General features: G+C 37.9%; 1 protein-coding gene across 2 annotated transcripts in view; it reads left to right on the top strand.

Moving 5' to 3' along the window:
* CNTN5 (contactin 5) overlaps nucleotides 1-22,460 on the top strand; it is a 1,681,138-nt gene extending 1,658,678 nt beyond the window's left edge. Inside the window, exons 24-26 of one of the 2 annotated variants that reach the window (XM_070803338.1) lie at nucleotides 13,242-13,410; nucleotides 15,417-15,467; nucleotides 19,778-19,863. In XM_070803338.1, coding sequence (XP_070659439.1) covers nucleotides 13,242-13,410; nucleotides 15,417-15,439 — 192 coding nt within the window. In that variant the 3' untranslated portion in view covers nucleotides 15,440-15,467; nucleotides 19,778-19,863. Of the gene's footprint in view, nucleotides 1-13,241; nucleotides 13,411-15,416; nucleotides 15,468-19,777 lie in introns of both variants that reach the window. The other variant, XM_070803337.1, reaches the window with a different exon arrangement.
* The last annotated feature ends 646 nt before the right edge of the window (nucleotides 22,461-23,106 follow it).

Below are 23,106 nucleotides of genomic sequence, written 5' to 3'. Positions count from 1 at the left end.
ATTTGTTATGTGGAGTGGGGAAAGAGAACCGACCCTTAAGTAAGACAGACACCAGTTCAAATCCCAGTTCTATAACTTTGAACTAGTTGCTTAAACTGAGTTTCATTTTAACTTTAAAAAAAAGCAAACATAGGGGATTTCCTTGGTGATCCAGTGGTTAAGAATCACCTTGCAATGAAGGGGTGGTGGGTGTAATCCCAAGTCATAAAACTAAGATCCCACCCACCATGGAACAACAAAGCCTGTGTGCTGCAGCAACTACTGAGCCCAAGAGCAACAAATGGAGTCCGTCTGCTGCAATGAGAAGATCCCACAGGAAGATTCTGTGTACTGCAGCTAAGATCTGACATAGCCAAATAAAAAATAAAGAGATCAATATTTTTAAATGCAAAAATAGTATCATAGAGGATTTATTAAGGATTAAATAAGACAATTTGTGTAAAATGTTTAGTGTATAGAAAGTGCTTACTAAAAAAATTAGCTACTATTTTTCTTATTGGAGGAATTTTACCCAGTAGGTAGAACTTTTTAATATTTTAGCAGAAGAATTTGATCTTTAAAAGTTGCCTGCCAGTTCTATCTCAATGAAAACAGTGCAAACCCCCTTGGAATACTTTGTTGTGGGAAGAAGAATCTCTAATGTTGTCCATCTTAGTTGTGGAAATAGTGCCAAGCAGGCACACATTGACAGAGCTTTTTTTTTTTCTTTTATTCCTTGAAATGGTCTCACCTCTTTATGTCCCCAAGAGGGAAAATCTAGTTTCTAAGAAAGGAGCCTGATGGTAACAAGTAGAGTCTACCTTATTAGATCTTCTGATAGATGGGCTAATTCCCAGTGGGAGACCTACTGGCAGGAATGATGCAAAGGGCCCCTTGTGGGAAGGGAACTTCATACTGATGACTGAGGTAAAGCCTGGGTTCCCCTACAAAGGTCTGGTTTTCACAGGGCAAGTGACTAGGCATGAAAGCTCCTATTGACATAGGCACAATGGAACAGGAATGTGAATATAAGCTAAATGCAACAGTAGCCATGAATATAAACTAATGAGATGGAACCTAGGGAACACAAGATTGGATCTTCCTTTTCAGAGCATGACTTGGAAAAGAACTACACAAGAGCTGCCTAGGCAAGGATCTACATGCAGCTAAAACACCCATATCGTCTGGAGGGAGGTTCACACAAATATGGAGTGGACAGTATGATACTCAGAGGGAGAATATTTGATTCCTGCTGAAGTGAAGTGTTAGTTGGTCAGTCCTGTCTGACACTTTACAAACCCATGGATTGCAACCCACCAGGAATGGAATTCTCCAGGCAAGAATACTGGAGTGGGTTGTCATTCTCTTCTCCAGGGGACCTTCCCAACCCTACTACATCCTACTACATCCCCAGAAAACTACCACCAGACCAAAAATGGCACCAATGTAATAGTGAGCCCTCTTCTTAAACATAGTGTGTAGCAGTTGCAATAGATTAACAAAACTAGGGACATGTCAACACACTAATCATTTCTCTTCCCATGAGTTAATTTGAGGTAGTGAAGTCACTCAGTCGTGTCTGACTCTTTGTGACCCATGGACTGTAGCCTACCAGGCTCCTCCATCCATGGGATTTTCCAGGCAAGAATACTGGAGTGGGTTGCCATTTCCTTCTCCAGGAGATGTTTCCAACCCATGGATTGAACCCAGGTCTCCCGCATTGTAGGCAGACGCTTTACCATCTGAGCCACCAGGGAAATGACCCAATAAGAGGCTTCCCTGGTGGCTCAGACAATAAGGAGCCTGCCTGCAATGCAGGAGACCTTGGTTCATCGCCTGAGTTGGGAAGATCCTCTGAAGGAGGGAACGGCTACCCACCCCAGGATTCTTGCCTGGGAAACCCCACAGACAAAGGAGTCTAGCAGGCTACAGTCCATGGGGTTGTAAAGATTCAGACCTATTAAGACTGAGTTCACCTCTTAGAATTCTTGGAAAATTTGTGGTAGAGGACTTCCTGTTAATCAAAGTAAGAGAGAACTTCCACAATTAATCACAATATCAAAAGGAAGGCAAATTTATTTTCACTTTTTATCTTGACCAATTACTTTGCTTTTACAAGCAAAAGAGATCTCTAGAGATACATGGTATGCAAATTTGAGCCTGGAAACTAGAAGTAGGGGTCAGTGCATGAAGTTTAAAGTACGGAGATGGTGTATTTTATCTTTTGCATCAAGTCTAGCTTAAGGTGGATGAATTAAGGGGAAATCCTCATCTAGAAATTTCAAGATTTTGAAAATGATTGATAAGTGATAAATATGAGGGTAAACGGACTTGTTCCATAGACTTGATCCATAAGTGATCCACTGAACTCTGCTTTTTCATAGTTAAGGTAGTATATACTAGGTGCAATTTATTCTCAATGATTTAGATCATGGACTTCCCTGGTGAGTCCAGTGGTTGGGAGGGGACACCGGTTCAATCCTTGGTCTGGAAGGATTCTACATGCCGTTGCACAGCTAAGCCCATGCTCCACAACTACTCAAGCCTATATGATCTAGAGCCCATGCTCAGCAGCTAGAGAGTAGCCCCTGCTCACCGCAACCAGAGAGAGCCTTCAGGCAGCAACAAAGACCCAGTGCAGCCAAAAAAAAAATAATAATAATAATAACAAAAATAACATAAAATAGTAAGATAAAACAGCAAGAGTTTGGGGTTAGATCAGTCCATTTTCTAAGAAAGCATGGATCTTACTTCCCTATTTGATTCCAGAGATCGAGGTGTCAGCAACATACATAAGGACAAGATATTACCAAAGAAATACACAATGATACAGAAAATATCACTCAAATGTGTTAAGAGAAAGAAAAAAAAATCAGTCTCCCCATCACAAAACTTATCAGGAACCTCAAAGTGAGCAAGAATATAGTGAGAGAAGGATGGACTTGAACTATTTATAATTGTGTCATAGGCAACACATTAACATTGAATCTATTCAAATAAACGTTAAGCATTACGTATTTAGTGAAATTTCTCACTGTTCTTTGAGATTGTCCAAGAGAACTTGGACTTCTTGGGATTTTGTTTAAGACGTCTAGATTTAATAGTAATATTTTCAAAACATCACAGCTTCTATTAATAAGTAAGAGTAATAGAAACATGAAGAACCAGAAAAATGCTGAAAAATAATTGTCTTTTGTAGACATGGCTACAAGTTATTTACTCTCAAACAAGATAGCTTTCCATATAAAAAGTTGAGTCAAATGTGGGAGCTTATTTAGCATATTCATCACTTCTTCAGGTCAATTAATATGTGATTCATTTTACAGTTCCCAATTCAGAATCAAATCCTTGTTTCCTTAATATATTGCATATCAGTTGTCAGAAAACTGGAAAAAATTTCAAAGAAATTTCTTAATGTAACTTACTTTTCCCAAATAAGTATTTTCAAATGAAAAAAAAAAAAAAACTTTGTTTTTATAACTCCACTAGTTTGGGGTCTGGATCTGGAATACTTAGTATCTTTAACACATGTTGCATCTGTTACTGGCACTTCCAAAAATGACAACATAACTCTGGACTAAAGTATCAGTTCAGTTGCTCAGTCATGTCCGACTCTTTGTGACCCCATAGACTGCAGCACACCAGGCTTCCCTGTCCATCACCAATTCCCGGGGCTTGCTCAAATTCATGCCCATCAAGTTGGGGATGCCATCCAAATATCTTGTGCTCTGTCATCCCCTTCTCCTGCCTTCAATCTTTTCCAGCATCAGGGTCTTTTCCAGTGAGTCAGTTCTTCGCATCAGGTGGCCAAAGTATTGGAGCTTCAGCTTCAGCACCAGTCCTTCCAATGAATATTCAGGATTGATCTCCTTTAGGATGGACTGGCTGGATCTCCTTGCAGTCCAAGAGACTCTCAAGAGTCTTCTCCACCACCACAGTTAAAAAGCATCAATTATTCAGTGCACAGCTTTCTTTATAGTCCAACTCTCAAACCCATACATGACTACTGGAAAGACCATAACTCTGATGAGGGAAACTTTTGTTGGCAAAGTAAAGTCTCTGCTTTCTATTATGCTGCCAGGGTTTGCCTAGCTTTTATTCAAAGGAGCAAGCATCTGTTAATTTCATGGCTGCAGTCTCACTGTTTTCATTGTTTCCCCATCTACGTGCCATGAAGAGGTGGGACCAGATGCCATGATCTTAGCTTTTTGAATGTTGAGTTTTAAACCAGCTCTTTTATACTCCTCTTTCACTTTCATCAAGAGATTCTTTCCTTCCTTTTCACTTTCTGCCATAAGGGTGGTGTATCTGCATATCTGAGGTTATTGATATTTCTCCCAGCAAACTTGATTCCAGTTGTGCTTCTTCCAGCCCGGCATTTCGCATGATATACTCTGCATATATGTTAAATAAGCAGGCTGAGAATATACAGCCTTGATGTATTCCTTTCCCAATTTGGAACCAGTTCATTATTCCATGTCTGGTTCTAACCATTGCTTCTTGACCTGCATACACATTTCTCAGGAGGCAGGTAAGGTGTTCTGGTATTCCCATCTCTTGAAGAATTTTCCAAAGTTTGTTGTGATCCACACAGTCAAAGGCTTTGGCAAGTCAACAAAGCAGAAATAGATGTTTTTCTGGAACTCTTGCATTTTCGATGATCCAGCAGATGTTGGCAATTTGATCTCTGGTTCCTCTACCTTTTCTAGATCCAGGTTGAACATCTGGAAGTTCATGGTTCATGTATTGCTGAAGCCTGGCTTGGAGAATTTTGAGCATTACTTTACTAGTGTGTGAGATGAGTGCAATTGTGTGGTAGCTTGAGCATTCTTTGGCATTGCCTTTCTTTGGGATTGGAATGAAAACTGACCTTTTCCAGTCCTGTGACCACTGCTGAGTTTTCCAAATTTGGTGACATATTGAGTGCAGCACTTTCACAGCATCATCTTTTAGGATTTAAGATAGCTCAGCTGGAATTCCATCACCTCCACTAGCTTTGTTTGTAGTGATGCTTCCTAAGGCCCACATGACTTCACATTCTAGGTGAGTGATCACACCATCTTGATTATCTGGGTCATGAAGATCTTTTTTGTAGAGTTCTTCTGCTTATTCTTACCATTGCTACTTAATATCTTCTGCTTCTGTTAGGTCCATACCATTTCTGTCCTTTATTGAGCCAATCCTTGCATGAAATGTTCCCTTGGTATCACTAATTTTCTTGAAGAGATCTCTAGTCTCTCCCATTCTATTGCTTTCCTCTATTTATTTGCAGTTTTCACTTAGGAAGGCTTTTTTTTTTAAATTTTATTTTATTTTTAAACTTTACAATATTGTATTAGTTTTGGCAAATATCGAAATGAATCTGCCACAGGTATACCCGCGTTCCCCATCCTGAACCCACCTCCCTCCTCCCTCCCCTACCCTCCCTCTGGGTCGTCCCAGTGCACCAGCCCCAAGCATCCAGTACACACTGAGGAAACCAGAAGGGAAAGAGACACGTGTACCCCAATGTTCATTGCAGCACTGTTTATAATAGCCAGGACATGGAAGCAACCTAGATGCCCATCAGCAGATGAATGGATAAGAAAGCTATGGTACATATACACAATGGAGTATTACTCAGCCATTAAAAAGAATACATTTGAATCAGTTCTAATGAGATGGATAAAACTGGAACCTATTATACAGAGTGAAGTAAGCCAGAAAGAAAAACACCAATACAGTATACTAACACATATATATGGAATTTAGAAAGATGGTAACAATAACCCTGTGTACGAGGAAGGCTTTCTTATCTCTCCTTGCTCTTCTCTGCATCTCTGCATTCAAATGGGTATATCTTTCCTTTTCTCCATTGCTTTTAGCTTCTCTTCTTTTCTCAGATATTGATATATTCTCTGTTTTTATATTCAGTCATAATTCTCCTTAATGATCTTGGGAGTGGGTTTTTTTTTTTTTTATGCTATGAAAGAAACTTCTCAAATTATCAAGTAGAACAGCCATCTTATACTTACCATATTCTCCTTGTACAGATTTAAACTTAAGTGGAAGAGAAAATAAAGGCTAAATACCCAAGGCCTATGCTTTCCCTAGAGCAAGTATTCCTCTTTCCACCAAGAGAAACTTCTGTCCACTCAGAAAAGACATGTGCATTCAGGAGAAATTCAATATAAGGGCTTCAGGCTACATGCCAAGAAAACAAGGTCTCATTTTTCAATCTACACTGGAAGTATCCTTTCCCAATATACAACCCTTTCACCATATAGGGCCTTTCCTGGTGGCTCAGATGGTAAATAATCCACCTGTAATGCAGGAGACCAAGATTCTATCCCCTAGAGAGGGGAATAGCTGGGCTACCCACTCCAATATTTGCGCCTGGAGAATTCCATGAACAGAGGAGCCTGGTGGGCTACAGTCCATGGGGTTGCAAAAAGTCGGACATGTCTGAACAACTAAAATTTCACCGTACATCTTCCCCTTTACCTCTGCTTTCTGCTATTTATAGTTATTATATGATCCATCAATACATAGGAATTTTCATTTGTTTATTCCATTTAGCTACCAGTTAGAGCCTGCCAGACTCCTGAGATATAGGTACACTTGTATTGAAAATATATTCCACAGCCTATAGAATGTGAAGCCCATCCATATATTTCTCCAGTTTTTCAGGGAGCTTAGGGTCTATGGCCATGCTAGTCTCCTTGATTGACTATATCCTGCATGCATGCTAAGTCACTTCAGTTGCATCAGACTCTTTGTTACCTTATGGACTCTAGCCCTCCATGCTCCTCTGTCCGTGGGATTCTCCAGGCAAGAATACTGGAGTGGATTGTCATGCCCTCCTCCAGGAGAGCTTCCTGTATTTTACAGCTGTTCTTTTATCTTATATTCACTCCAAATATGAGATCCAGCCCTTTACTGTGATCCCCACAATTTAAAATGACTCATACATAATAGTTTATACAATCATTTCTATATTTGATTATACTTACATGTTTTTCATCATATTTTAAAAATTAAGACAGAAATGGCTTGTATAGCATGAAGATGTATATATGTATACCATATATATATAACGTGACATATACTGTGTGTGTATATATATATATATGTGCATATATATATATATATATATATATATATATATATGCAGCTAAGTCGCTTCAGTTGTGTCTGACTCTGTGTGACCCCATAGACGGCAGCCCACCAGGCTCCTCTATCCATGGGATTCTCCAGGCAAGAACACTGTAGTGGGTTGCCATTTCCTCCTCCAATGCATGAAAGTGAAAAGTCAAAGTGAAGTCGCTCAGTTGTGTCCGACTCTTGGCGACCCCATGGACTGCAGCCTACCAGGCTCCTCCATCCATGGGATTTTCCAGGCAAGAGTACTGGAGTGGGGTGCCATTGCCTTCTCCAGTATATATAACATATACGTATATGGTCATAGCAAACACCCTAGTCATAGCAAACTGGTCATAGCAAACACTCTCTTCCAACAACACAAGAGAAGACTCTACAATTTGACATCATTAGATGGCCAACACCGAAATCAGATTGATTATATTCTTTAAAGCTTAAGATGGAGAAGCTCAATAGAGTCAGGAAAAAACAAGACTGGGAGCTGACTGTGGCTCAGATCATGAACCCCTTACTGCTAAATTCAGACTTAAATAGAAGAAAGTGGGGAAAACCACTAGACCATTCAGGTATGACCTAAATCAAATCCCTTATGATTATACAGTAGAAGTGAGAAAGAAATTTAAGGGACTAGATCTGATAGACAGAGTGCCTGATGAACTATGGACGGAGGTTTGTGACATTTTACAGGAGACAAGGATCAAGACCATCCTCAAGAAAAAGAAATGCAAAAAAGCAAAACTGTTGTCTGAGGAGGCCTTACAAATAGCTGTGAAAAGAAGGGAAGCAAAAAGCAAAGGAGAAAAGGAAAGATATACCCATTTGAAGGCAGAGTTCCAAAGAATAGGAAGGAGAGATAAGAAAGCCTTCCTCAGAGATCAATGCAAAGAAATAGAGGAAAACAATACAACGGGAAAGACTAGAGATCTCTTAAAGAAAATTAGAAATACCAAGGGAATATTTCATGCAAAGATGGGCACAATAAAGGACAGAAATTGTATGGTCCTAACAGAAGCAGAAGATATTAAGAAGAGGTGGGAAGAATACACAGAAGACCTGTAGAAAAAAGACCTTCATGACCCAGATAATCACAATGGTGTGATCACTCACCTGGAGCCAGACATCTGGAATGTGAAGTCAAGTGGGCCTTAGGAAGCATCACTATGAACAAAGCTAGTGGAGGTGATGGAATTCCAGTTCAGCTATTTCAAATCCTAAGAGATGATGCTGTGAAAGTGCTGCACTCAATATGCCAGCAAATTTGGAAAACTCAGCAGTGGCCACAGGACTGCAAATGGTCAGTTTTCATTCCAATCCCAAAGAAAGGCAATGCCAAAGAATGTTCAAACTACTGTACAATTGCACTCATCTCACATGCTAGCAAAGTAATGCTCAAAATTCTCCAAGCCAGGCTAGGCTTCAGCAATACGTGAACCATGAACTTCCAGATGTTCAAGCTGGATATAGAAAAGGCAGAGGAACCAGAGATCAAATTGCCAACATGTGCTGGGTCATCAAAAAAGCAAGAGAGTTCCAGAAAAACATCTATTTCTACTTTATTGACTATGCCAAAGTCTTTGTATGGATCACAATAAACTGTGGAAAATTCTGAAAGAAATGGGAATACAAAACCATCTGACCTGTCTCTTGAGAAACCTGTGTACCAGTCAGGAAGCAACAGTAGGAACTGCACACAGAACAACAGATGGTTCCAAATAGGAAAAGGAGTACGACAAAGCTGTATATTGTCACCCTGCTTTTTTAACTTATATGCAGAGAACATCATGAGAAACCCTGGGCTGGAGGAAGTACAAGCTGGAATCAAGATTGCTGGGAGAAATATCAATAACCTCAGATATGCAGATGACACCACCCTTATGGCAGAAAGTGAAGAGGAACTAAAAAGTCTTTTGATGAAAGTGAAAGAAGAGAGTGAATAAGTTGGCTGAAAGCTCAACATTCAGAAAACTAAGATCATGGAATCTGGTCCCATCATTTCATGGGAAAAAGATGGGGAAACAGTGGAAACAGTGTCAGACTTTATTGTTTTGAGCTCCAAAATCACTGCAGATGGTGGTTGCAGCCATGAAATTAAAAGATGCTTGCTCCTTGGAAGAAAAGTTATGACCAACCTAGACAGCATATTAAAAAGCAGAGACTACTTTGTCAACAAAGGTCCGTCTAGTCAAGGCAATGGTTTTTCCAGTAGTCATGTATGGATGTGAGAGTTGGACTGTGAAGAAAGCTGAGCATTGAAGAATTGATCCTTTTGAACTGTGGTGTTGGAGAAGACTCTTGAGAGTCCCTTGGACTGCAAGGAGATCCAACCAGTCCATCCTAAAAGAGATCAGTCCTGGGTGTTCATTGGAAGGACTGATGTTGAAGCTGAAACTCCAATACTTTGGCCACCTGATGCGAAGAGTTGACTAATTTGAAAAGACCCTGCTGCTGGGAAAGATCGAAGGCAGGAGGAGAAAGGGATGACAGAGGATGAAATGGTTGGATGGCATCACCGAGTCAATGGACATGAGTTTGAGTATACTCCGGGAGTTGGTGATGGACAGGGAGGCCTGGTATGCTGCATTTCATGGGGTCGCAAAGAGATGGATACAATGCAGCAACTGAACTGAACTGAATAACATATACAAAGAAGACTTTATGGAAATGTTAGTGGGGGATATTAGACTGAAAGGCACAACATGCAAACACACATGAAGTTGCCAACAGGAAATCCAGTTCTTAAAGTTCCTTGGAGTCATCTTACAGCAGGGCTTCTCACTGGTACTTGTGCTCCCACCTTCTTTTCACCTAGATTCTACTATCTCACTGATTCCTCTTCACCCACCCACAGCCACTGGGACTTTGGATTCGTCACTCACTAATGTGAAGAGCAATTGTCCTCAAGATGCTCAGCTGGTGACTGTATGTGTGTTCTCAATCACTCAGTTGTGTCCAACTCGTTGCAACCCCATGAACTATAGCCTGCCAGGTTCCTCTGTCCATGGAATTTTCCAGGCAAGAATACTGGAGCAGTCTGCCATTTCCTAACCCAGGAGATCTTCCCTACTCAGAGATCAAACCTTGTGTCTCTTGTGTCTCCTGCATTGGCAGGCAGATTCTTTACCACTGTACCACCTGGGAAGTACTGGTGGATAGCCTTTTTATTTAATAAGATCCATCCTTCCAATGGCACTTGTGGGCAAAACTAGCAAAAATTTATTCTGCTATATTTTTAGACTTACTCACAACATTACTTTTACCGTAAGATGTACAGATTAGCCAATACCAGATCATGCCTTTGAGAATAGCAGTATCGCATTATTGTTTGTTTAGAATCATCTCTTTGGCTAACCCACTGTTCTCAGGTTTTTAAGTAGAATTTGAGAATAGTCTTGAAAATAGACACTTTTCTCTATGTCTGGAGATAGTCATTATTGTAACAGTCAATCTAGAAATGTCCAGGTTCTCAAAGTACTCCCTGGTCTTGTTATTGTCAATAACTATTTCTGACATGTCTTGATAATTCCTTAACCATCTCATATTTGTCATTTGTATTCATCTTTTCTAAATCAGGATTTTACAATGAATGAATATTCTCTAAATCACCTAAGACTAACCATTCATTAATTTAATGTATCTTTTCATTTATTATACCTACTTACTCTCTCATAGCACTACATCTCCCTGGATATATTGGTAAAAGCCACATTTAATCTCAAACTCCTTTTGCTGCCATTAACTGATATTTCCTGCCCTTACCTTTTGTTTCTAAATCTCAACTGATCCACAATTTTTTCTTCAACTCTGGATTTTACAGCAACATTAGATATGCATTACTGGCTGCATTTTTCATTGTCATAAGAATTGTAATTTATTGAACCATAATAACAATGTCCTCTAAAATAGTTACTCCCCTGCCAATCCTCACCAATTTACATACTATTTTGTTGCCATAAATTTGCTTTCTAATTATCTAATGTAGATGAACAGAATTCTAATTCTTTATGCTACTACAGTCAAAATGAGAATCATAAATTCTGATACAATTGCCATTTTTTCAAAGCCAAAAAAAACTTGCTATAGGCATCCTCCAAGAAGAGCTTCTGATTCCCAAATCTGTACTGCTCTGTACATGGCTATAGCATCTAATATGTTTCCTATTGCAGTACACAGAACACTTGATTGCATTGTTTGTCTCCACTGTAAGTTCCATGAGAGCAGAACCATGTGTTCTTAGTCTCTAAATTTCCAGTATATATCACTGTGCCTGTCCTACATGAGATACCCAGTGAAATATTCCATGATTTTTTTTCATTTCCCAACTATGTTGAAGTTATGGCATCCTTCCTTCTAAGGATTTCAATAGATAGAATTATTGCACATGTTATATACTTTTACAGAGAATTTACTTCTGTCCCATGACCAGAAGTAAATTCAAATCCATGAAAGACAGAGGAAGTAAAATAGAGGGAGCATATGTTACCAGAATGCAAAAAGGAGGATTAAGTACAAGCAGGCTTCAATACTTGAAACTTACATTTAATTTTTTTTTCTTGTATGTAGGTTAGTCAAGTTCAAGCACATTTTTAATAAGCAAAATCTATTATAATTTTTTCTAGTTTTCCAATGCAGTTAATCTTTTATGATGTAAATACTGACCACTGACAATGAACAATAATAGCAACAGAAGAAGTTACTTTCTCTTTAAGCTTACCAGATCCTGTGCTGGACATTTTTATATGTGTTTTTCTTTACAGTATATGCACTTGAAATTTAAAAATGTTATCAACTTGCCCAAATTTTCTCAGACTGAAATATGTAGGAAATTGCTTTTTGTTTTATTTTGTAGGAGACTGTTTTGAATACAGGTCTGTATGACTACAAAATCATTGTTCTCTTCATTACAAAAAGAAATTATAATACTCACAATTATGAAAAACCACAAAAACAATGAAACTAAATAAAAATGCATTTAAAATCTTCATTGCTGCTACTTGACTATTATGCACACACAAATAAGTTTACTGGGGGGCAAATGAGTAGAAACAGTATGATACAGTGAAACACCTCTGAACTGATCATCAGATTACTAATCTTCTAATGCAATTACTTTCACAACTGAACATATAATCTTGTATAAATTGTGTAATCTCTACAACCTTAGTTTACTGACCTCTACACACAAGCTAATTCTGTGTCCTAATCTGTAGTTCTAAAACTCTGTTTACCATCAATATATGTGTAATTCTAGTACCATGAACAAATGTCAAAAAAGCCCTAACTTGGGACTTCCCTGTTATACAGTGGCTAAGACTCCATGGTCCCAATGCAGGGGACCTAAGTTCAATTCCTTTTCAAGAAACTAGATCCCACATGCCACAACTAAGAGTGAGAGCAGCCAAATAAATTAAGTAAATATTTTTTAAAAGAGAAAAAAGCCTTAACTTGGCTATCCAATATATCCAAATGTCAATTCACCAAAAAGTAAATACGAAAGTAAAACTAAAAATACTCTTTTATTTTTAACTTTTCAGCCATTTTATACAGTGTTAAGGTTTTATTATTGATATATTTAACAAATTTTCTGATTACTCCTTTCAGATGATTTGAAGATAACAATTTTGAGTTATTCCTCAGGATACTATTCACTTCATTAGCCAGGAATAAAACATTTTCAATGATCTGCCCCCTTACTGCCTACTTCTCTAGCTTCAATTTCTCACTATTCTCAACTGTCTTCTAATGCTATTGCTTTCTTATTACTTAGATGTTTTTTTCATCTTCTCTTATCTCTGCAAAATTTTTCTGCTCTCCTTCTCCCATTTGTGAGCTCTACTTATCTTTAAATATTTAGCTCAGCACCACCTTCTCTTAGGTGGCAGTTTAGTTGCTTAGGAGCCTTCCCTAAACCACCAGAGGGGATTAAACTCTCTTCTGCATTCATATAGCCCCTTGCATACACTTCCATTGCTGCATATAACATATACATTGCATTGGCTTGCATATCTGCCTAAGCTGTAAGCTCCCTCTAATTAGCTCAGAATGTAATATGCAGGAGGCAGTCAATAAGCTTTTGGAATCCTTGATTGACTATCAAATGATTAAAAATCTATCATCATTTCCAGGTTTTTTATAGGCAAGAGGGTCACAGCAACAGTCAAGTTATTGAAACGCAGAAACCTCAAGCAGTAGTCCCACTCCCCGATGCTGGAGTCTATATCATTGAAGTGCGAGCATATGGTGAAGGAGGAGATGGAACTGCTAGTTCCCAAATCAGGGTCCCATCATATTCAGGTAAGTTTTGACACAGTAGGCTTAATTTGATAACCACTAACATTAACATGATGTAAAACTCATCAAAATTAACATGATGGATTACATGGTTCAGAGACTTTGAAGGTTCTCTACTCTTATCCTCTGATTGTTATATGCAAGCATGCTCCACTGCTCATTTGTGTCCAACTCTTTACCACCCCATGGACTGTAGCCTGCCAGGCTCCTCTGTCCATGGTATTTTTCAGGCAAGAATAGTAGACTTGGTTGCCCTTTCCTTCTCCGAGGCACCTTCCCAACCCAAGGATCAAACCCAAGTCTCCTGCATCTGCTGCAATGGCAAGCAGATTCTTTACCACTGAACCACTTGGGAAGCCAGATTACTATATGATCCTCTGATTGATACAAACCATGGTGGCCCACCCACAACTGTGGAATTTCCACACATCTAGGAAGGAGTTAACAGTCTCATTAGAATATCTTTATTTGAGAAATTCCCCAGTCTTCCCTGACCACAAGAAGTACGCTGCCGGCCATGTGAGCTTTGCAATACTGCTTTTAAACTGGTTTTGCTCTTGTTCAGTTGTAAAGTCATGTCCAACTCTGCAACCCCATGTACTGCAGTATGCCAGGCAACCCTGTCCTTCCCTGTCCATCTCCCGAAGTTTACTCAAACTCATGTCTATTGAGTTGGTGGTGCCATCCAGCCATCTCATCCACTGTCATTCCCTTCTCCTCTTGCCTTCAACCTTTCTCAGCATCAGGGTTTTTTTTTTCCAAAGAACTGGCACTTTGCATCAGGTGGCCAAAGTATTGGAGCTTCAGCATCAGTCCTTCCAATGAATGTTCATGGTTGATTTCCTTTCTAGAGTTGACTGGTTGGATCTCTTTGCTGTCCAAGGGACTCCCAAGAGGCTTCTTCAGCACCACAGTTCAAATGCATAAATTCTTTGGCATTCAGCCTTTTTTTATGGTTCAACGCTCATATCCATACATGCCTACTGGAAAAATCATAGCTTTGATTAGATGGACCTTTGTTGGGAAAGTGATGTCTTTGATTTTTAAGGTACTGTCTAGGTTTATCAGAGCTTTTCTTCCAAAGAGCAAGCGTCTTTTAATTTCATGGATGCAGTCACCATCTGAAGTGATTTTGGAGCCCAAGAAAATAAAGTCTATCACTGTTTCCATTGTTTCCTTGTCTATTTCCCATGAAGTGATGGGACCAGATACCATGATGAGTTTTAAGACAGATTTTTCACTATCCCCTTTCACCTTCTTCAAGAGGCTCTTTAGTTCCTCTTCATTTTCTGCCATTACAGTGGTATCATCTTCATATACGAGATTGTTGATATTTCTCCCAGCAATCTTGATTCCAGCTTCTGCTTCATCCACCATGGCATTTCACATGATATATTCTGCATATAAGTTAAATAAGCAAGGTGACAATATATAGCCTTGATCTTCCCTTTCCCAATATTGAACCAGTCCATTGTCCCATGTCCAGTTCTAACTGTTGCTTCTTGACTCACATACACATTTATTAGAAGGCAGGTAAGACGGTCTGGTATTCCCACCTATTTAAGAATTTTCCACAGTTTGTTGTGATCCACACAATCAAAGGCTTTAGTGTAGTCAATGAAACAGAAGTAGATGTTTCTTTAGAATTCTCTCGCTTTTTCTATGATCCAGCAGATATTGGCAATTTGATCTCTTTTTCCTCTGCCTGTTCTAAATCCAGCTTCCACATCTAGAAGTTCTTAGTTCATATACTGTAGAACCTAGCTTGAATGATTCTGAACAATACCTTGCTAGCATGTGAAATGAGTGCAACTGCATGGTAGTATGAACATTTTTGGCATTGCCCTTCTTTGGGATTGGAATGAAAACTGACATTTTACAGTCCTATGGCCACTGCTGAGTTTTCCAAATTTCCTGACATATTGAGTGCAGCACTTTAACAGCATCATCTTTTAGGATTTGAAATCATTCAGCTGGAATTTCATCATCTCCACTAACTTTGTTCGTAGTGATGCTCCTAAGGTCCACTTGACGTCACACTCCAGGATGTCTGGCTCTAGGTGAGTGACCACACCTTTGTGGTTATCAGGGTCATTAAGATCTTTTTTGTATAGTTCTTCTGTGTATTCCTGCCAACTCTTCTTAATTATTTCTGCTTCCATTATGTCCTTAACATTTCTGTCCCTTATTGTGCCCATCTTTGCATGAAATGTTCCCTTGGTATCTCTAATTTTCTTGAAGAGAAAATTAGTCTCTAGTCTTTCCCATTCTATTGTTTTCCTCTATTTCTTTGCATTGTTCCTTTAAAAAGCCTTTCTTATCTCTCCTTGCTAGTCTCTGGAACTCTGCATTCAGTTGGATTATCTTCCCCTTTCTCCTTTGCCTTTCGCTATCGCTCTAGCTTAATATATCTCTTTCTCTATTGTAGTGACTGCTTTTATCATTAGATAATGAACAGTGAGGGGCAGGAAATTTTAAAAGGAATGTTTTTTAAAATTAAAATAGTATTAGGTTTATCGATTTAAATATATATTATAAATTTCATTGCATTTTTTCTTTTTCCAGCTTTATTTTGAAATATAACTGAAATTTAACATTGTGTAAATTTAAGGTGTACAAGAGTTGATATGATACACATATATTATACATCTGTACACAAATATATTGAAAAAAATATAGCTAATGTTTCCATCAGACGATATAATTGCTAATTCTTTTTTGTGGTGAGAACATTTTGAATTTACATTCTTCAGTTCAGTCACTCAGTGGTATCTGACTCTTTGCAATCCCATGAACTGCAGCACGCCAGGCCTCCCTGTCCATCACCAACTCCCAGAGTTCACTCAAACTCATGTCCATTGAGTCGGTGATGCCATCCAGCCATCTCATCCTCTGCCATCCCCTTCTCCTCCTGCCCTCAATCCATCCCACCATCAGACTCTTTTCTAATGAGTTGACTCTTCGCATGAGGTGGCCAAAGTATTGGAGTTTCAGCTTTAGCGTCATTCCTTCCAAAGAACACCCAGGGCTGATCTCCTTTACAATAGACTGATTGGATCTCCTTGCAGTCCAAGGGACTCTCAAGAGTCTTCTCCAACACCACAGTTCAAAAGCATCAATTCTTTGGCACTCAGCTTTCTTCACAGTCCAACTCTCACATCCATACATGACCACTGGAAAAACCGTAGCCTTGACTAGAGGGACATTTGTTGGCAAAGCAATGTCTCTGCTTTTGAATATGCTATTCAGGTTGGTCATAACTTTCCTTCTAAGGAGTAAGTGTCTTTTAATTTCATAGCTGCAATCACCATCTGCAGTGATTTTGGAGCTCCCCCAAAATAAAGTCTGCCACTGTTTTCACTGTTTCCCCATCTGTTTCCCATGAAGTGATGGGACCAGATGCCATGATCTTAGTTCTAGCAACCTTCAAATATATATTACATTTTATTATTTGCAATCATGATGCTGTATACTAGATCGCTAGAATTTATTTGAACATCATTATTATTATCAGCAATATTAATAATTTCTAACTTTTATAGAAAAGTTATAGAGCCCTTGCTATAAGTCTGACACAATCATAAATGCTTAACAACTTATTTAATTTTCTTAACAATCGACAAGGTAGGTGGCATTTTTTTTGTTTTATGGAGAAAATTTAAGTAATTTTCCTAAGATCATACTATTATTAATACTAAGAGGAAGAACTAGAATTCACACCCACTGCCACCATTATTATATCAGCAAGAGAAAAACTGATTATAAGAAGGGAGATTTTACAAATTCAGAAGAAAGCAATCATTTCATTGAGTTTGTGAAAATAAAATGCAAAAAATTACATTAAAGACATAAATCTGTCATTGAAAAAATATTAGGCAATTTTTATTACAGCCTTAAATAAAAAATGTTTAATGTACATTTAATTAATGGGTAATTATGAACATTATTATTTGGGCTTCTGTGGGGGCTCAGACGTAAAGAATCCACCCGCTATGCAGCAGACATAGGTTCCGCCTGCAATGCAGGAGACCCGGATTCGATCCCAGGGTCAGGAAGATCCCCTGGAGAAAGGCACGGCAACCCACTCCAATATTCTTGCCTGGAGAATCGCATGGACAGAGAAGCCTGACAGGCTACAGTCCCTGGGGTCCCAAACAGACATGACTGAGTGACAAAGCATAGCACAGCACTTGAGCATTACTTACTGAGCAATCATTCTCAAGTGAAATTGTCAACTTTATGTTTCAGTTGATAATACTTAGTCCAGTCAACCCATTTCCTGAGCTTTAATAATGTTCAGTCTCCTGGTATTAGACCCATAAAACAGGAGCAACAATAGGTTTCATTCTTATCTCTTTTCTAAAACCTAAAAGCCTAAGAAGCTAAATGACCTGCTCAAGTGAAATAGTTAATTAGTTTCATATCTGAGACTAGAAATTGATTCAATGTTTTTTTTTTTTCTTTGCTTGTGTTTTGCTATGCTGAAATAGCATGGTTTTCTTTCATGGATTCTATGTGGAATTTGAGATATACACCCTACTTAACATTCTGAAAGTGAGGAGGTTTTTTTGTACAAGTGTCATGTAAGTTGATTTAACAAGCATGCAGCCACTCTCATATAAATAGAAAGAATGCTTTCATAGTTTTTATTTATTATGCATGCACACTCCAGTGAGGCTTTGCCATCAAACCTTTCTTATAGCTCACATGTGGCCATGCACTTCACAATGACCCCATTTTGTACAAGTTGAAATATATGTAACGTTCTCCAATATGTTGAATAATAGATTTTATTAGCACCTTAGCTGTAAAAATTTTCAAAGGAAAGAAGATTTGCTGCTTTGGGTATATGCATGTGTGGTTTACAAAACAAAGGTTTCTTCAGTTCTTAAATATGTCTGGAAAATAAACTGAGAGTCTATCCTGTAAGAAAAATCACACCTAGAATTCTGTTACACCCAATCTGGCCAGAAAGGATAGCTTGACAGAAGGATGATTCCAAAAATTTGTTGGTACATTTTATTATTAATCTGTCATTATGTTTTTAATTAAAGCCAATCATTTTTTAAACAGAGATAACACATAAAAGCATATCTTTCCCGTAATCCCGAACTCAATGACTTTAAAAAAGCAACGGCAACCCACTCCAGTATTCTTGCTTGGAAAATCCCATAGGCGGAGGAGCCTGGCGGGCTGCAGTCCATGGGGTCGCTAGCAGTCGGGCATGACTGAAGTGACTTAGCAGCAGCAGCAGCAGAGCCCCAGTATCATCAGCAACACTGAGATAAACAATAGCACATACTGCATAGGAATGTTGTGAAGATCAAATAAGATAGTCTGTATAAAGGGCTTAGTACAGTACTTTGCATATAGTAAGCATTCATTAGAAATCAATCATGATGATGATATGTTCCAAGGCTTCTGGCTTGATTAACCGAAAATCTAAGAATGATACTTGGTTTGTAAATTTATGGCACTATCAAAACTACTTCACAAAAATCCATCCAAATTAGTGAGTTTAATCAGGCAGCCACCCCAATACATTAACTACATACAATGCTTTTGTCTCAAGATGAAAGTCATGTCCAAATCTTTGCACCTCTATGGACTGTAGACTGCCAGTCTCCTTTGTCCATGAGATTCTCCAGGCAAGAATACTGGAAGAGGTTGTCATTTCCTCTTCCAGGGGATCTTCCCAACCCAGGGATCAAACCAGCATCTCTTATGTCTCCTGAATTGGCAGGCAGGTTCTTTCTCAGTAGTGCCACCTGGGAAGCCCTGGCAAGAGTAATGAAAGATGCCTCTTCTTTGCTGAGTTTGGTGTGAGAATCTCAATTCAAACAAATCCAGAATTTAAGCCTGCTCACTGTAAAATCAATTAAAGATCCATACATAAATTAAATATTTTATGATTAAATTTAAAATCTTACTTCATTGAAATATAAATTCTAGTTACCACAGAATTTTGCTAATTATTTTTATTCCATTTCCTGAATTTTGCTCTATAGAAATTATTTTATTCTCATACCTGGAATTTGGGATGTTTTCCATCAGTTTCTCATTGTTGAAAGTCACACTTAGATATATTTGTTTTAGATATATTTGATTGATGTTTTATATATATTTGATTATATATATTTGTTCAAGGTGACACAGGCTTTTAAAGACACTATTCCATATACACTTCTGCCCTCAGTATATCTTTTGAGAACCCCAGACAACCTCTTGTTTCCTAAACACAAGGAATGCTCTCATCGGAAACAGGATTGATATTGCATTCATCTGTCTTAACATACCTAAAAAATGAGTTTATCCTACCTCAGGCAAAGCCAAAATAATTCTGTCTATTTAATACTTCTCCTTTTCACAGGTGGGAAAATCACTAGTGCTCAGTCAGCCCTCCACACTCTCTCCATGTCTTCATCAGTAACGTTGCTTTTGGCATTGATGATTCCTTCAACTCCTTGGTGAAAACTTCAGACTTAATTTGATTTTCTTCGCTTTAGCTTGATAACTACAGTGAATAGAGTAGTAATGTAACTGGAAACTCAGGACCTTGAGAATGAGTGTTAAAAACTTGGAACTCTACATGGTGCACTTATAGGAGATTGAGGGGAATATTACTTATACATCAGGTTTTTTTGTTGTTGTTGTTGCTTTGGTTTTTGTAAATGGAGAGGACAGTTCTTGGTCCAATAAAAATATGCAGATTGTATGTAATGAATTTTTGTAAATAAAAGTAATTTCTGTCAAATGTATTCTTTACTTTTTTAGTATGTTGGAATTTGATTTTATATCTGATGACCCTGAGTGTGTGCCATCCATTTGTTAAGTAAGTGGTCTCTAGCAGATCTGTTTCAAACACAAATACAAAACAGAATGAAAAATTCACTTAACACTCCAAGTCTACTGTTTTTAATTTTTCCTTCATCTGACTATACTAATCGACAAGCCAGCAGGAGATATGAAAAAATATTTCAATTGTGTGGTCAATTATAGGATAGTACACAAAAATTTTCCCACAAAAATATTGTATGATTGCATTATGAAATAGCAAAATTTGTCAGATGCTATTCTATATGCATCCGTAGAGCCAGTTATTAGGGTAGGGAGTAAGCCATTTATATTAGTGCAAGGTAAATAGAAAGTGAGTCCAAATGAACTGAAGTGCTATTGTTTTCATCAAGTACTATGTTATCTAGCTGAAAATATAATAAATGTTTATTTTTAATAACAAAAGATAATTTAAAGTCATTATATATACATGTATAGATGATCACTAAAGGCTGCAGATACTGACATGCTGCCAAGGGTGCTAATTTGAAAATGAATAAAAGACAGAGCTTTCCCATTCCCCCACCTATTTCCCAAAAAGGTATTGAATTAGGCCCAAGGTTTTCTTCTAACTGCAAATAACTTTAAGGACAATGAAACTTTGTTCTGCAAGTAGTTTTACATACAGATTGTCTATGGATTAAAATGGTGAAGCATAACAAATGTTGATTTTTTAAAACAATTCCATGCATTACATGCCATTAATAAAATCTTACTGACTATTAAAAAAGAGGACCTCTTGGATAAATTGATTTTTTTAAATTAAGCTGTGTGTGGAAACATGACCTCAGTACAGGGGCTCTGCTATTTCTTCTGCTTGAGAGGTAATACCCGTTTACTATTTGAGAATCAACTTGAAAATAAGTGATCTTTGGTAGGTTGTTGGAAAGCTAGGTTAAAGTTTTACATGTGATAATTTCTTACAGACATTCTAAAAAATATGAGAACAGCCAGAGTTCACATTAGACCCAAGAAGATGCCTGAAAGGATAGTTATTGCAAAGTCATATGCCAAAAGAATAGCCTGGAGAAACTACCACTTTACAGGTGTTGTTAATATGATAACAAAAGGTTGATTCCTTTTTTTTTTCTTTGTAAATTCTAAACCTGTTAATTCTCACATGTTTAATAGCAAGCAAAATGAAGCAGTATTGAGCTCAAATTGCTAGCTTTAGAGGTTAATCTTTATAAAATCAGAAGAAAGATTAGAGTTTCTGTTCTGAACATCCTCAGAGACTGGTTTCAGAGACACAGGACCACTGTCTGTGTTGCTTACTCACTCTCTTTGAGGGGAATTATGTCCAAGACACCCCTAAACAAACCAGAAGTGATTAAGAAGACTCTTTTGGTTAATAGATTATTGTAGTATATTACCACAGATGGTAGATATCCAAGCCTGTGAAAAATGACAACCAAGTAGCCTTCCTTGAGCACCTCCTTTGAAGTGGGAGAGACTGGACTTCGCATATAGAGAGAATGCTAATTGTTTAGCAGGCAAATATGGGCTCTCTCAAGTATGATATAGCTTGCAGAAGCAGATTGTACATCTGAAAAATGCAGCAAAAATATTAAAGAATGGGCAATAACTTTTACTTCATATTTGATAAATCAAATCATTTTCTTCATTTTCTGTGGTGTTTCAAATGACACAGTAGACTTTAAGAACTGAGTTATAAAACAAAGCCCAGTGAAATATAATGTCAGTATATGGAAAATTCAACCTAACCAATATTTCTGACTAGCTGATAGATGGTGTATATCTGACAGAATACTTAAATGTAGAATGTCTGAGGTATTATAGGAATCAGTGATATGGAATGGTTTCACTCAATATTCACAGAATATGTATTTTGCATCATGAAGCTATTAAAAAACAGGTTTTAAACATTTATGTACTTATTTATTACATACTGTTACTTTGTAGAAAGCAGAACATCATTTCTTATCAAGGTACATTATACTCAGTGAGCTTTTTCTTGGATGGACTAGTAACCACGCAGTCTTAAATCACTAAAGAGACTGTATTTTTGTATATTGTCAGTTGAACTATGAAGAAAAAAAGACTCCCCATTATTAAAATTTTCATGAAACTGAATGTTTTGCATACCCAAATGAAGGTACTGTGGACCCCATGTCAAACCATTAAATATATTGTATACAGTCTGTATATATATTATATATAATGGTATATACCATGTGGAAGGCACAGTCAGATAATAGTTCTGTGTACTGTTCTTGTAACATTAGATCTTTTTAATAAATAATTCTCTTTTTATTGACTTTTATCTTCTCTCCTGTCAGCTACATGAATAACATTATTTATTTTATGCAGACCACACTATGATCATGATTATGGTGGTGCTTTCACACTGAAAATATCATTATGTTAGGACTTTGCATGCTGTGATTATCTTAAACTGAAAAATCTTTATAGAGGTCCATAACAGTTCCAACCTGAAAACTGGAAGCTATGTCTAAGAATAAACCAAGCGAAGAAGAAGTACAAATGAGATAAATTCAGACTTAAACTCTTGATTTGTTTCTTCTCATGAAGAAGACTTCATTAAATGCATTTTGTAAACAGTTTGTTAAATACACATTTCTGCTTTTATAAAGAGCATTATATCCAATCTGGGCTTCATTGGTAGCTCAACAGTAAAGAATCTGCCTGCAATGCAAGAAACCCAGGTTCAATCCCTGGGTTGGGATGATCCCCTGGAGAAGGGCATGGCAACCCACTCCAATACTCTTGCCTAGATAATCCCATGGACAGAGGAGGCTGGTGGGTTGCAGTCCATAGGATTGCTGAATTGGACACAAGTGAAGCGACTAAGCAGAAGCAGCATACCCAAATCTATACCAGGTA

The sequence above is a fragment of the Bos indicus genome, chromosome 15, assembly GCF_029378745.1.
Source record: "Bos indicus isolate NIAB-ARS_2022 breed Sahiwal x Tharparkar chromosome 15, NIAB-ARS_B.indTharparkar_mat_pri_1.0, whole genome shotgun sequence".
In the NCBI taxonomy this organism is placed as follows: Eukaryota; Metazoa; Chordata; class Mammalia; order Artiodactyla; family Bovidae; genus Bos; species Bos indicus.
This window is presented reverse-complemented; position numbering and strand designations above follow the sequence as displayed.